The 13,937-nt window shown below is 42.3% G+C and overlaps 1 protein-coding gene across 3 annotated transcripts in view; it reads right to left on the bottom strand.

Annotated features, from left to right (window-relative positions):
• The window catches only part of HECW1 (HECT, C2 and WW domain containing E3 ubiquitin protein ligase 1), a 385,797-nt gene that overhangs the window by 59,169 nt on the left and 312,691 nt on the right, over positions 1-13,937 (bottom strand). For all 3 annotated transcript variants that reach the window (XM_050937655.1, XM_050937656.1, XM_050937657.1), the window contains 2 exons: positions 3,603-3,708; positions 3,219-3,315 (listed from right to left, as the gene is read on the bottom strand). In XM_050937655.1, coding sequence (XP_050793612.1) covers positions 3,219-3,315; positions 3,603-3,708 — 203 coding nt within the window. The remainder of the gene's footprint in view (positions 1-3,218; positions 3,316-3,602; positions 3,709-13,937) is intronic.

Here is a 13,937-nt window from a genome sequence, read left to right as displayed (position 1 = left end):
CTCTGAAGGAAACAGCGACAGTGAACATGTGCAGCATGAAAGAGATAGGAGAAAGGTCAAGAAGACCAGCCTGAACTAACTTGGGCCAGTTCTGGTAGCTGAAGATGAGGTAATGTGTGTTAGAACAATACAAAAAACGCTGTGCTGGCAGGCAGTTAGTCAGTCAGGAGCCAGCGAGGAAGTCTGTAATCGGGAGAAGTTGGATGAAGAGATTGGAAATCAAGAAGAAGAGCTCCTGGAAGACAGCTTAGAGTTCTGAGGAGAGCTCTGATGAATAAAAGCACTTACAGCAGCAAAGACAGCAGCTTCAGCAGCAGCCACAATATCAGCAACATTAAAACAAAATAAGTAATGCACAAATGACAGAGAAGCTGCTGGGAGTGAGCTGTGAACAGAGGAAGGGAGCTGTGACACTGCACCTCAGATTCTTTATAGCTGTATGATTGTTATACGATTAAAACATAATTATGATGTATCTGGTACAAGATATGTCTTGTGAAGTGACATTGGAAAAGTTACGATTTGCTTAATATGATTACCCTATTTGTTTGCATGTATCATTTTTGTATCTGAAGTTGTGAATATTGACCATGTATATGTATTTCAAATGTAGTTACACCTGAGTGACACCTACTAGGCAAAATGCTTCCAGTCTAGACAGCTGGTTGTGAAGGGCCTATTCAGGGAAATGGGCCATTAGGAGAAACAATAGGTCTTAGGAGAAGCTTATCCCCCACCTGGTGTGCCTTCCTGGGAATGTTTCAGCAACCCTGTAAGTAATGGCTGCTATGACTCAAGGCGTGCAAGGGCATGTGACCAGACCACATAACACTGAACTCTATTTTGGTACCTGTATTTTTCCACAAACTGGACTGGGAACTGAGTTTGGAACAAAGGGCTCCCGACATATGGAAAAGCACTAGAAGGCGGGGAGTGACATCATCTCAGGGCCTCTCTCCCCATCCAAGAGAACTCCTGGAAACACCTGAGGAACAAAGATTGAACTGGGGGAAGTGCTGGTCCCAGGCTAAAAGGATTTCTAGCCTGTGTATGGAAACTTGGTGGACTGCTTGTATCATCAGTCAAGGTGAGAAATTGCTAATTCAAATCCTAACTAGTATATTAAGGGTAGTTTATGTTTTTGTTTATTTGATAGGTAATCTGCTTTGATCTGTTTGCTATCACTTATAATCACTTAAAATCTATCTTTCTGTAGTTAATAAAGTTGTTTTATGCTTTATCTTAACCAGTGTATTTTAAGTGAAGTGTCAGGGGCAAAATCTCAGCTTGGTTAACACAAGCTTGTTGTGCATATCTTTCCCACATTGAGGGGAAGGCAAACTATATTAATGAGCTTACATTGTACAGATCCCTAAGCAGTGTAAGATGGTACAATTCTGGGTTTATACTCCAGCAGAGGTGCCTAGTGGGGGAGCTGGGAAATTGGCTGCATGTCCTTGAGTGGCTTAGGTAAAGCACTCAGGTAACTCAGTTGGGCGTGTGGCGCCACCTGATGTCGTGCTGGGTGATAACAGAGTCTGGTGAGGCTGAATCTCCAACAAAGCAGTGTGAAAGAAGCCCACCCATCTGCTGGAGTTAGAGCCCACAGAGGTTCCCATGGCTCCCAGACTGCACCCCGAGGGTGACAACTCATCACAGGAGTTGACTGAGAATAAACTGCAACAGTAGCAGAGAAGCAGAGCTGAGCAGCAATAGTGACTAAAGAACAATGCCAAAGAATTTATAAAGTAAGCCTGCCAGTTTTTAAATATAATTTTTAGTGTTGTGTAGTCTAGCATAGTATTTAATATGTGTATGCTTGAAATGTGTGTGTTTTAATTGTATTTTAATTATGTAAAACTTAAAAGTATAATTTAAAACCTGTGGTCAAAGATTTGTTACAAACTGGCCATCTGTAGCAAAGAGCTTCTCTTAGAATCATTTAAACTGTATGCTACTGCAGTTTGAATGTTCTCTTAATTTGCAACAAGGGACTGTGTCTTATTTAGAATTTTTAGATTACACTGTATTAGGGATTTTTAGTTACTTTAATAATAAGATACTTTGTTTTGGAAGATATAGTGCCTGTGTCAATCACTCTATCGGAAGGTTATATTCGTGTCCTTCAGTGTTTCCTTAACAACCCCAGAAATTCATACCTCGTGAAGAACAGACTATGAGGCCGACAGGCAGATTATTATAGGGATATCCCAAAATCCATTGTTTGAGGTAACAGGTTCACCTCAGGGCTGAGGACTCCTACAGGCTCTAGGACCCTGTGAGATCGGAGGATCCCAGACCTCAGGCTGCAGCCCAAGACAAGAAGTCTACACTGCAGTGAAACAGCCCCACAGCCTGAGCCCTGGAAGCCCAAATCAACTGGCATGGGTTTTTAATTGCAGTCTACACATACCCTTAGAGGATCTCATACTGACTTTGGAGATGTGATTCATGTAAAGAGGGAGTGGCTGGACTGCCCTGTGTCCCACTGATCCCCGGGTGCTGTTCTGGGCTCCTAGGGGCCACTGGCAGTTGCTATCTGATATGTTGGTACTTTATGATGGGGACCATCATAGCAGCAAGTTCAAGAGTGGGGCAATGCTGAGCTGCACTGTACACTCCTCATCCATAGCAAAGGACCTGGGTCTACACATTTATACTGTGCACAGAAAAGGCGAAATTTTCAAAGCATCTAAGTACTTTGGAGCCTCGGTCCCACCAACTTCCCCACTGACCTTTTGTTCTCATTGCTATATACTAATGTGAATGGCAAAACATAAAGTTATTTGACAATTGATTTTATAAGCATTATGGGGTCAATCCTGCTCCCCCTCCTTCTCCTCTGCTGTTGGTTAGAATTGAATTTGAGAAGCCCATGCAAAGATAGCTCCTTGGATATCCCTGTATCCCAGGATATCCCTGAATGGTAGGGCCAGGTAAGGCCAGAGGAGAAGTGGGAGTGAGGCCAGTGGATGCATTGCTGTAGAGATGTACAGCCAGTGCCCTTACAGAGCATGTGGTGTAGAAGCATCAGCATCATGAATTGCTACTTCCTGGCTGCAGCAATGGTCATGGAATGGTATAACGACCATCCTGTGGTCTGGAGGGAGAGGATTTCTTTCTTTCCAGGCCCTATGGAACACCCTATCAGCTGGCTTCAAAGCCAGAAGGGACAGGATTAAAGAGACTGTTCATAGTAACTAGGAACAGATCAATACCTGAGTGCATGGTTCCTGGCCAAGCTTGGCTGACGCTCCTGCAGCATCTCAAAAATGTTTGGTTGACGTAGAAATGCAACAATCTTGTCATTGTAAGCTGGAATAGATAAAGACCACAGAGGCTTTTCTTTACTCTAGCAGCAAGTGACACTTTTGGAGATGATGACAACTGTGCTTCTGAAAATTACTTGTCAAATTGTGATAATACAGCATACAGAATAAAGCACACAGTAATATAATGTGATCACCATCAATATAATATTCTCTGGCTTCTCATTAAGGAAGAGTTGGTAGAGAGCTAGATAAGGGATAGGATAGTTGAATGGTCCTAAACCAGTTCCCGAGGTGTCCCACTAGAAAGAAAGAATAGGAGGCTCTACTTACCCAGAGGTAATGACTCATGATGGTGTTGGTTTCGAATAGCTGTTACTAGACTGTTGCCTGGTCTGGTCAACAGAGAAATGCTTCTATTGCGGGAGACTTCCGATGCCTAGAATGAAAGAAGGAAAGAAAGAAATGTTGTAACTAGACATTAAGCTACATATTAGTCAATACAAACTTTTCTTATGTCTTTTTACTTCTGTGACTTTAATCCAGAGTCATGAGATTCAGTTTAGTGAAATTTTTAAAATTTTTTTATTGTTATGGGACAGAGTTTTCAACATCATATTCTAAAGCTGTGATATATGCTGCGTTCCCAGTCTAGAGAAATTACACACGGAATCAACAATATGCATATTAATACCATAGAAATAATTTAGGCACAAGTTTTCATGAAAAAGGAATGGCTTTGCACTCTGGTTTTTATTCAGCTTCAAAGAGGCATATAATTCTGGGTTTGCAGATGGATGCACACTATGTTCTTGTCTATACTATACAAATTTGCCTCTTTAGCTATGCCAGCATAGTTAGGGCAGCAATTCCTCCCTTCCCCAGTGTTGATGCAGTTATACTGGTAAATATATGCTCATAGAGGTATATAACTTATTCCAATCCGATAAAGCAATATAAACTACACGTGCCTTATACCAGTGCCTCATAAAGTGCCTTATATCAGTATAACTGCATCTTTTGTAGGCATAACAGTATTAGTAAAAAGTCACATCCCTCATTAACCTCACTATGCAAGTCAAATTTTTAAGTGTAGAGCAGGCCTTTGCATTCAATTATTAAATTTGCATATGCAAATACCAAACACATGTAGAAACAGGTGTATGTGCAATTTTTTGAGTAAAAAAATTAAGGACACTTTTCTTTAATTTGGTTCTAAAATAGTCATTTGGCATACTGGGGTGGAAATTTTTGTTGTAAAAACATGAAGAAAAGATATATCAGAACAGAAAGAGGTAATATTCTCCCAGCAGTGAATGTGAGTAACTTGCATGAATATATGTAAGAGGCATGCGTATGCACTGCTTCTGTTTATCCAAAGTGTGGATAAACAGAAGCCGTACGCGTCCAACACTGTCCCTGGTTTGGGCCTTGTCTACATCAGGAAAAAGACCCACTGTTGACAGTGATTGTCAGCTATGCTTTGCCCTGGATTTTTTGCAACTGTTGAAAAAAGCTGCCAGCATGACAAGCTGATAACAATCACTGCTATCAAAAGCATGACTCAGGACATAGTTCACATAATTTCAATCATATTTTCTGCAGTGGTGTTGAAAATGGTTTTGGTTTGTCCATACTGGCAGCCAAACAGTTTCCAACACCAGTTTGAAAGGTGTGAGGGGAGGAGGAGCCATTCCCTGTTCTGACACAGACTTCCTGTGTGACCTTGGGCAAATCACCTATGGCCAAGTATACAAAGGTATTTCGGTTCCTAAAGATGCAGATAGATGCTTAGTGGGATTCAAAAGAAAGCACCTAGACAAGTTAGCCACTGAACTCCCACTGACTTCAATGGGAGTGAGGTGCCTAATCTGCTTAGGTTCTTTTGTAAATCCCATTAGACATCTATCTGAACTTTGTAAATCTGGTTCTTAGGGTTTGTCTACGCAAGGACACTCACGAAAATTAATCCAAATTAATTAAAGGTGTGAATTTAAACTGCACTAAAGCCCTGTATGAACACCCTTATTCAGAATTAAAGCGGTCTTAATTTGGCTTATTTTAATTCACTTCTAATGTAAACCAAATTAAGGCTACTTTAATTCTGAATTAAAGTACTAATATAGGGGTTAAATGCAATTTAACTAATCCACTTTAATTCACATTGTTAGTTAATTTGGATCAATTTTTGAGTGTTCCTGTGTAGACAAGCCCTCAGTCTCTCTGCATCTCAGTTCCCCATCTGTAAAACAGGAATAATAGTACTTCTGTACATCACAGGGATATTGTGAAGATAAATACATTAAGGTTTGGAGGAGGTGTTCAGATAGTGAAGATAGCATAAGTATTGACAGATTGCTGACAGATACTGCCAGCAATGGGCAATTTTCTTAGAGGAGATAGGGCTTACTCCCTGAAGAAATGTGTAAACCTCTGCCATAAAAATAATAATAAAAGAAAGAAAATGGAATGTAGCCTGAATTCTCTCTCATTTACCTGTGTGTTAATCCAAAGCAACTCTAAACTGAAGCTAATGGAATTACATTGATAACAAATCAGTGTGAGAGAAATCAGAATCAGGCCAAAGAGGCATGAAAACACCAATTCCCAAAATGTTGAGGTGATAATTGCTTATTTCTTATTCAACAAATTGTAGTGCTTGGCAATAACTTCAGAAAGAAATTGCCCATATTCCAGTATTTTAGATTCTTAGTTTTGAATCCAAACTCTGGCCAATGCCAATCAGATTTCAGTATTACGGCCAAATATCAGGTCTTCCGAGAGGCTATAAATGAAAACCGAGCAGCTAAATGTGACTAACAAGTCATATTTGTAACATATAAAACATAGGTAGTGAGCACTAGACAATACACATGTTAAACGAGAAAAAAACCTTGACACTAACTCAATACACTAATTAAATATATTGTAATTGAAAACACAACACTGCTGCTACAGCATATTGCACATTTTTTTCCACCATAAGAAATTGCCTGCTTTTGATCTCACTTACACCAGTTTTACATGGATCCATGCTACTGATTTCAGTGGAGTTACTCACAACTTACCCCAGTGTCAGCGAGAAGAGGATCAGGCCCAAAGTGTTTAATGTACTGGTGTGATAATCTTGGCAAAATTCATCTTGTTTTTAAAGACAAGTTTACTACTTAGCTCTCCAGGAAATCATCGAGGATGTAATTAAGCAACAACTAATCTTGTATGGATTGTTGCTATTTTAAACATTTATTGGGTCAATGATTTTGGAAAGCTGCATAGGGGTAATGAAAAGTTTGGCTGTAAGAAAGCCACCTCTCATCATAAACAACTTTATCTAACCCTACAGTTGTTCTGAAGACAGAGGGAGATGCAATGTACCATTTCTGCCTTCATTGTCCTATTCCTCAAGACATTGAGGAGCTCACAAGTTTCGTTAAGGTTATTTTCATGCATTTATAGGACAATTTCCCTCCTTTGTGCCCATGCTGTGCTAATTCCTCTTTCTAGTCCCTTTGCCTCCTTCTCCCTCTCACGCCTCACCATGTCTTTTCCTCACCAGCCTGTGCCTGCAACAGCCTTACTGAGCCAGTTCTCGTCTTGATATCCCCTCTCATAATTCACTTTCTCCTATTAGCTTTCTACTGCTTTGCTCCAGCCCATGTACCTGATACTATTTTCCCAAACCAGAAAGAGATGAAGGGGATGTCCGTGTGGGTGGGGAGGAATGGAAAAAATGACTTAAAAGGAAACAAAACACTGTAGAGAAAACAAGTTGTACAAGACAAATAAAATTAAGAATCAGAACTAACCAACCAGATACACATGCAACCTTACAGAATAAATCATCCCATTTTGTAAGTTGTACTCCTCTTCTTCTCCCATTCTTATCACTTAGCCATCACTGGCTGGGCTTTGCCATGTTTGGGCCTTGACATTACACTTACACATTATGCAGTTTCACCCTCACAAGTGGTCCCATTTGATCTGTAGCTATGACTAGGTAGCAGGAAAATTCCAAATCATCTAATTAGCTTTCCTCTTCTCTTTTATCTATTCTCCCTCTTTCTGTTTTTAGCCATATATAGGACAATTAATAGCGCCAATTAATCATTTAATTACAATAGTATTGTCTGTCCTGACTTTCTAATTGAATCAATTAACTCAGATTATCAGATTATTTTCCAGTGTTTTAAAAAGTGACAGTGCTAATGATTTAGCATCCTGACTCATCTAGTGCTGGACAATTTATACACCTTAAATTGTATGTAAACAATTTATGTATGTAAACAACCATGCGTTTCCCCTTGTAGATTGCAACCAGATAGCTGAGAACTCCTTCAGTGCCCAAATCCACCATAGCAGCTTCTCTTCTTTCTTCTTTGGACTCTGCATTTGTGATTTATTGCAGTCATCGCTAGAAATATACATCTGCTGCTCATTTGAGTTCTGCCATGTGTCCATCGCTGTTTGAGGTGGTGAGCATGCAAAATCCATCTACTCCTTCTGGTGCCTCTCCACCATGGGTGGCCACTGGTTTTTGCTCAAATTCCTACCTGTTGTTTTTAAGGTAAATTTATAAGCTCTAGTATTTCCTGTCAACATACAATGACAGTGGCCATTCCAGAAGGGAGCAACTGGAGAGAATCAGGGCCGCCTAGTGGGGGGGCAAGTGGGGCAATTTGCTCCAGACCCCGGGCCCTGCAGGGGCCCCCATGAGAGTTTTTAGGGGCCCCTGGAGCGGGATCCTTCACTCACTCTGGGGGCCCCGGAAAACTCTCGCAGGGCCTGGGCCCCCGGAGCTTCTTCTGCTCCCAGTCTTCCGGAAGGACCCCCAGCCGCTGAATTACCGACGAAGCGGGACCCGTTGCACTTCAGCAGCGGGTCCCGCTTCGGTCGTAATTCGGCAGCGGGGGCTCCCGCCGCGGGTCTTCTGGGCACTTCGATGGTGGGTCCCGGAGCAGAAGGACCCCCCGCTGCCGAATTACCACCGAAGCAGGGCCCCCCAGCCGCCGAAGACCCCAGGCTCCCGGAATCCTCTGGGCAGCCCTGGAGAGAATGGTGACACTTCACCATTGCTACTGATCTGTTTTGATTTCTGGAGGTGTAGCAGGATTCAAGGCATAGACTGTTCTCTAGTCTTTAGCTGCTGACTTCAACAGAACACCACCAATTTATACTAGCTGAGTATCTGGCCTATTACATTTTTTAAAGGGTAGCTGGGATTAGCCTTGACTTTTTTGCTCTGCAGAAAGGGGCAAATGGATGCCCTTGCACCCAAAATTATAGAAATTTTACAGGATAAATTACATAATGCTACTGAAGATCAAGAAGCTTAAAAATGGACATCAAAAGCCTTTACAAAGGTCTTTAATTTAGGAAGATACTTCATTACAACAGAAAAACAGGAATATGAGTGAGCAATTTTTAAGTCAATCAATTTTGTGGAGTGGAATAGGAAAAGGAAGGTGTTCCAGAATATGCACAATATGTTTTTATATGAAATATGAGGCACAGATTAAGGAGGAAGGTGCATTTTGGAAAGGTCTGTCTGTTGGCAGTTGTGGTATGGCTTTGTATAGAAGAGCTTAGAAACAATAGTGACTCATCAATAAAAGCTGTATAATTATTATCTCTAAGTTTTCCAGAGAATGCTATTTACATATGAAGGTGAAGAAAGCTGACTTTAATTGGGAAGTCATATTTGTATGTTCCAATCTCATAAGGATGGCTTAACTTAGAAGTACATTTGAGATGCTAAAATGTGAGGTTTTGATTCAAGGGCAACTATACTGAACCTTGCAGGCTTTTAACCAGTGTTTCTCAAACTGGGTTGCCGCTTGTGTAGGGAAAGCCCCTGGCGGGCCGGGCCGGTTTGTTTACCTGACCAGTCCACAGGTCCGGCCAATCGTGATTCCCACTGGCTGCAGTTTGCTGTTCCAGGCCAATGGGAGCTGCTGGAAGTGGCATGGTCCGAGGGACTTACTGGCCGCCACTTCCAGCAGCCCCTACTGGCCTGCAGCGGCGAACTGCGGCCAATGAGAGCCGTGATCAGCCGGACCTGCAGACGGGGCAGGTAAACAAACCGGCCCAGCCCATCAGAGACTTTCCCTACACAAGCGGTGAACCCAGTTTGAGAAACACTGCTTTTAACTCTTTTACTGCAAGGCATTTTCTCCAGCTCACAAATAATATTTCTGGTTCTTTTCTGCACCATTTCTAGTTTTTCAAAATCCTTTAAAAAATGTGGACATCTGAACTGTACACCAGTATCTGTCTCAGCAGTGCCAAATACAGAAGTAAAATCACCTCCCCACTCCTACTCACTACTCCCCTAAATTCTTTTTCAGAGTCACTTTTTTTGAGATACAGCCCCCCCCATTCTGTAGGTATAGTCTGCACTCCTTGTTCCTTGATGTATAACTTTCCATTTGGCTGCATTAAAATGCATTTTGCTTGAATGGGCCCAGCTTGCTATGTGATCCTGATTGTTCTGTAGGACTACTCAGTCCTCATCACTATATACCACTCCGTCAATCTTTGTGTTATCCACATATTTTATCAGCGGTTATTTTATATTTACTTCCACATCCCTGATGAAAATGTTGAACAGCCGTGGGCCTAGTACTAATCCCCATGGAGCCCCATTAGAACATCTTTCCCCCATTCAATGATAATTCCCCATGGACAACTACTTTTTGAGATCTGTCATTTTTAGCCAGTTCTTAATCCACGTTATGTGTGCTTTGTTGATATTGTGTAGCGCTAATTTTTTAATCAGACTGTTGTGTGGTACGAAGTCAAATGCCTTACAAAATTCTAAGTACATTACCTCTGTGCAGTTACTTTTATCAAACGTCTAATCCAGGGGCGGCTCTAGACATTTCGCTGCCCCAACCATGGCGGCATGCCGCGGGGGGCTCTCTGCCGGTTGCCGGTCCTGTGGCTCCGGTGGACCTCCCACAGGTGTGCCTGTGGAGGGTCCGCTGGTCCTGCGGCTTCAGTGGGCCTCCCGCAGGCGCGCCTGCAGATGGTCCGCTGGTCCCACGGCTCCACCGAAGCCACGGGACCAGTGGACCCTCTGCAGGCACGCCTGCAGGAGGTCCACCGGAGCCGTGGAACCAGCGACTCTCCACAGGCATGCCACCGAAGGCTGCCTGCCTGCTACTCTCCCGGCGACCAGCAGAGCGCCATCTGCGGCATGCCGCCGCAAGCATGCGCTTGGCATGTTGGGGTCTGGAGCTGCCCCTGGTCTAATCACATCAAAGAATGAAATCAGAACTGTTTGACAAGACCTGTTTTCCATAAAGCCATGCTGATTGGCATTGATTATATCCCTATACTTTACTCTCAGTACAAAGACCACAATTGCCCTTCATTAAGTTGAGGAGGAGGATGAGAAACAGTTGATTTATTTAATTGATGCTGACAGATTTTTAAAATCTCCAATTTGCTTCTCTCCTGCTGTTTAGAGGGCTCTCCTTGCTGCTCAGCAGAGGAGCCAGCAGAACTTCACGCAGCTGGCAAGTGGCCAGGGGGACTCGTGTTTTGACATGTTGTTCCTCTCTCTCAAACCTAAGTGAGTCTGTGGGATTTCCCTGTGGGCATGATTTATAGGACAAAAACACATCCTATTCATATTAACAACTGCTATCACGGTATGAAACCTTTTGCTCTTGGTAAATCTGTTTTGGCGCTAGAGTCTTCTGCTCTGTAAAGAGGGGCTTTTAGAGCCTGATCTGAAGCCCACAAAAGTCAATGGGAGTCTTTCCATTGGGCATCAGATCCTAGGAATAGTTTGCAATTTCCTCAAATATATTAACAGTATTCAACAGTATTCTCATTACTTAACAGTATTCGACTGTTTCATCTGGGTTTTCTTCCTCTGTCTCTTTCTCTTAAACAACTTTATGGATTTATAGTGGATAGTTCTCTGCCAGTCCTTGATATATGAGCTTCATGTGTCTGTGAGGTTTGGCAGGTAAGTTACATGCCATTGTTTCTGCTCCCTGGTTGGATGAATGTGGAAGCACTTCCAGTGCAAATGCTTCCACTAGCATGCAGTACTGTGTGCACAACTTTCAGATCTGCTTTTTGTGAACCAGGCATGGCAGCAAAAGTCAATTATAGATGGAAGGTGGGTGAGGGAATATCTTTTATTGAACCATCTTCTGCTGGGGAAAGAGACAAGCTTTCGAGTGACACAGGCCTCTTCTTCAGGTCAGGTTTTCTTCGGCTCTCTGTGGCTCAAAAGCTTGTCTTTTTCTCCAAAAGAAGTTGGTCCAATAAAAGATATTATCCCACCCACTTTGTCTCTCTAATATCCTGGCAACAACATGGCTACAACAACACTGCAAACAGCAAAATTCAGTGCTATGGTGTTGGCAGAAATCGATCACTAAGTTAGGGTAGTAGGCATGACAGAAGCAAATTCATTGACAAATGTATGTGAACATTTGAAAAAAACATATGTTGCCCTATTCACCCATGATGGGGAAATCCACGTAACCCTCCAGTGCTCTCTCTCCCCTACTAGTACTGATACCTCAGGAGCAGTGCTGTTATTGCCTCCAATCCCACCCGTTAGTCCAAAACAGCCTCTCCAAGGGGGCTGGATGGCACAGCATGATCCTGCTGGAGTTAACATTGATAGGGTCAATATTAACTCCCCTAGGAATTTTCCTGCTGGTTTTCTGGGAGAGGATGATGAATACAACAGCTGTTCCCTTGGCTGGGACCCACTCCCAACTTATTCCCCTGTCCTGAAACCCTAAAAAGCCTCTACTATGGTGCAGTTCTGCAGGTGGGAGAGAAATGCTGGTGCTTTAGCATCCTGGCCTCCACTATCATTTGAGCCTGGAGTGGGATTTATGCTCCCATCATCCCCTGCACACTGTGCAGTGGGGAATGTTATCTCTATGCAACAGATAAAAGATTATTTGAAAAGATTTCAGTATCATAAAGCCTATCGCCTGTAGTCTAGCAGCATGGAAACACACTGCAGCATACATTACTACACAAGCTAGGGACACTATCTTATTAGATACCAGTGTCACAGTGAGTTGCTGAACTGTCAGGCCATAATTGTATTGGATGCCTTAATTTTATTAAAGCCTGGGCCAGAACCTCAAACACTGTGTCTTCCTTCAAAATCTATTTCCATTGTTTTATCAGTTTGGTTGATTTGCATTAGAGAAGGTCAAATGTCTACAGCCTGCTATTGACAGGCAGTTTGAGGAATACTCTAGCAAGAAAGAAATATGAAGCCGCTATCTTTTGAAAGATAAAAAGCCACAAAACAATCTATTAAAACCCTTCAGGTATAAGGGATATTTTAAAGTGTGCAAAAGACAGGTGTCAGATAGAATGGTGCTGTTATTCCTCGCATGTCTGCATTCTGTTGCACTATCCCAAATGCATCTACTGTCCACACTACGGCAGCATAATGTGATCTCAGGCTTTCTTTGCTTTTATTGTGCTTCTCTTTCCCTCCAAGACTTCCTCTTGCACAGTCAAGTGTCACTTTATTTTGTGGATGTCCTACAGATACCTCAGAACACACGCAAGTTACAATGATGGATGTTACAATAAGAAGGTGTCTGAGTATAGGAGAGCAATAGATTAAGAGTGGTGAAGGGCTGTTATTAATGGTCCAGACCTTCTCCTGGTGATGGAGCTATTCCAGTTTATTTCAGTGGAGGATCAGGCCCAATATATGCCAGAGGGAAGTGAGCAGACTGAGCTATAGACAGTAGCCGAGACAGTGGAAGCACAGATGGGTAGAGGATGGAAAGAAGCCATAACTGGCAGAGCAAAGAGAGCAGCTGAGAATAGAGGAAGAGATGATATCACAGAGGTAGTTGGAGCATGGCCACGAAGGGCTTTGAACACATGGTGAGTGAGTCCATAGCAGATTCAGAGGCAAAGGAGGTTTTCAGCTTGAGGGTGAAGTAATGCTGGGTATACTGGTGGAATATATAGGTGTGTTGTAGCATTCTGAACAGGCTGGAATTTGGATACAGGTGACTTTGGGAGGCCATGAGAAAGGAGTTTCAATGTTCAAGGCATGAAATGACAAATGCATGAATGAGTGGGTCAGCAGAGTCAGTATCAAGGAAGTGACAGATACAGGGCTGATAGCATGAAGACTTGTGAGGAGAAAAGGAGAACTCAGGGTTCAGGGAGACTCAGATTAAGGAGCTGAGAGAAGAACAGTAAGTCAAGGCTGAGATTTTTCTTTAGCCAAATGTGATTACTGGGGTGAAATTCTAAACACTTTTAAGATGCATCTGCTTCTTAAAAGCTAAAAATAAGAACCATCATGTGCCCTAGCATAGTGGCTCTCAAGCTTTCCACACTACTGTACCACTTTCAGGATTTGTCTTGTGTACCCCAAGTTTCACTTCACTTAAAGACTACTTGCTTACAAAATCAGACATAAAAATACAGAAGTTTCACAGCACACTAATACTGAAAAATTGCTTACTTTCTTGTTTTTACCGCATCATTATAAAATAAATCATTTGGAATATAAATATTGTACTTACATTTCAGAGTGTACTATATAGAGCAGTGTAAACAAGTCATTGTCTGTATGAAATTTTAGTTTGCACTGACTTTGCTAGTGCTTTTTATGTAGCCAGTTAGAAAATTAGATAAAGATCTAGATGAATT

The sequence above is a fragment of the Gopherus flavomarginatus genome, chromosome 2, assembly GCF_025201925.1.
Source record: "Gopherus flavomarginatus isolate rGopFla2 chromosome 2, rGopFla2.mat.asm, whole genome shotgun sequence".
Taxonomy (NCBI): Eukaryota; Metazoa; Chordata; order Testudines; family Testudinidae; genus Gopherus; species Gopherus flavomarginatus.
The sequence above is the reverse complement of the archived record's forward strand: the minus strand, read 5'-3'. Positions and strand labels throughout refer to the sequence as shown.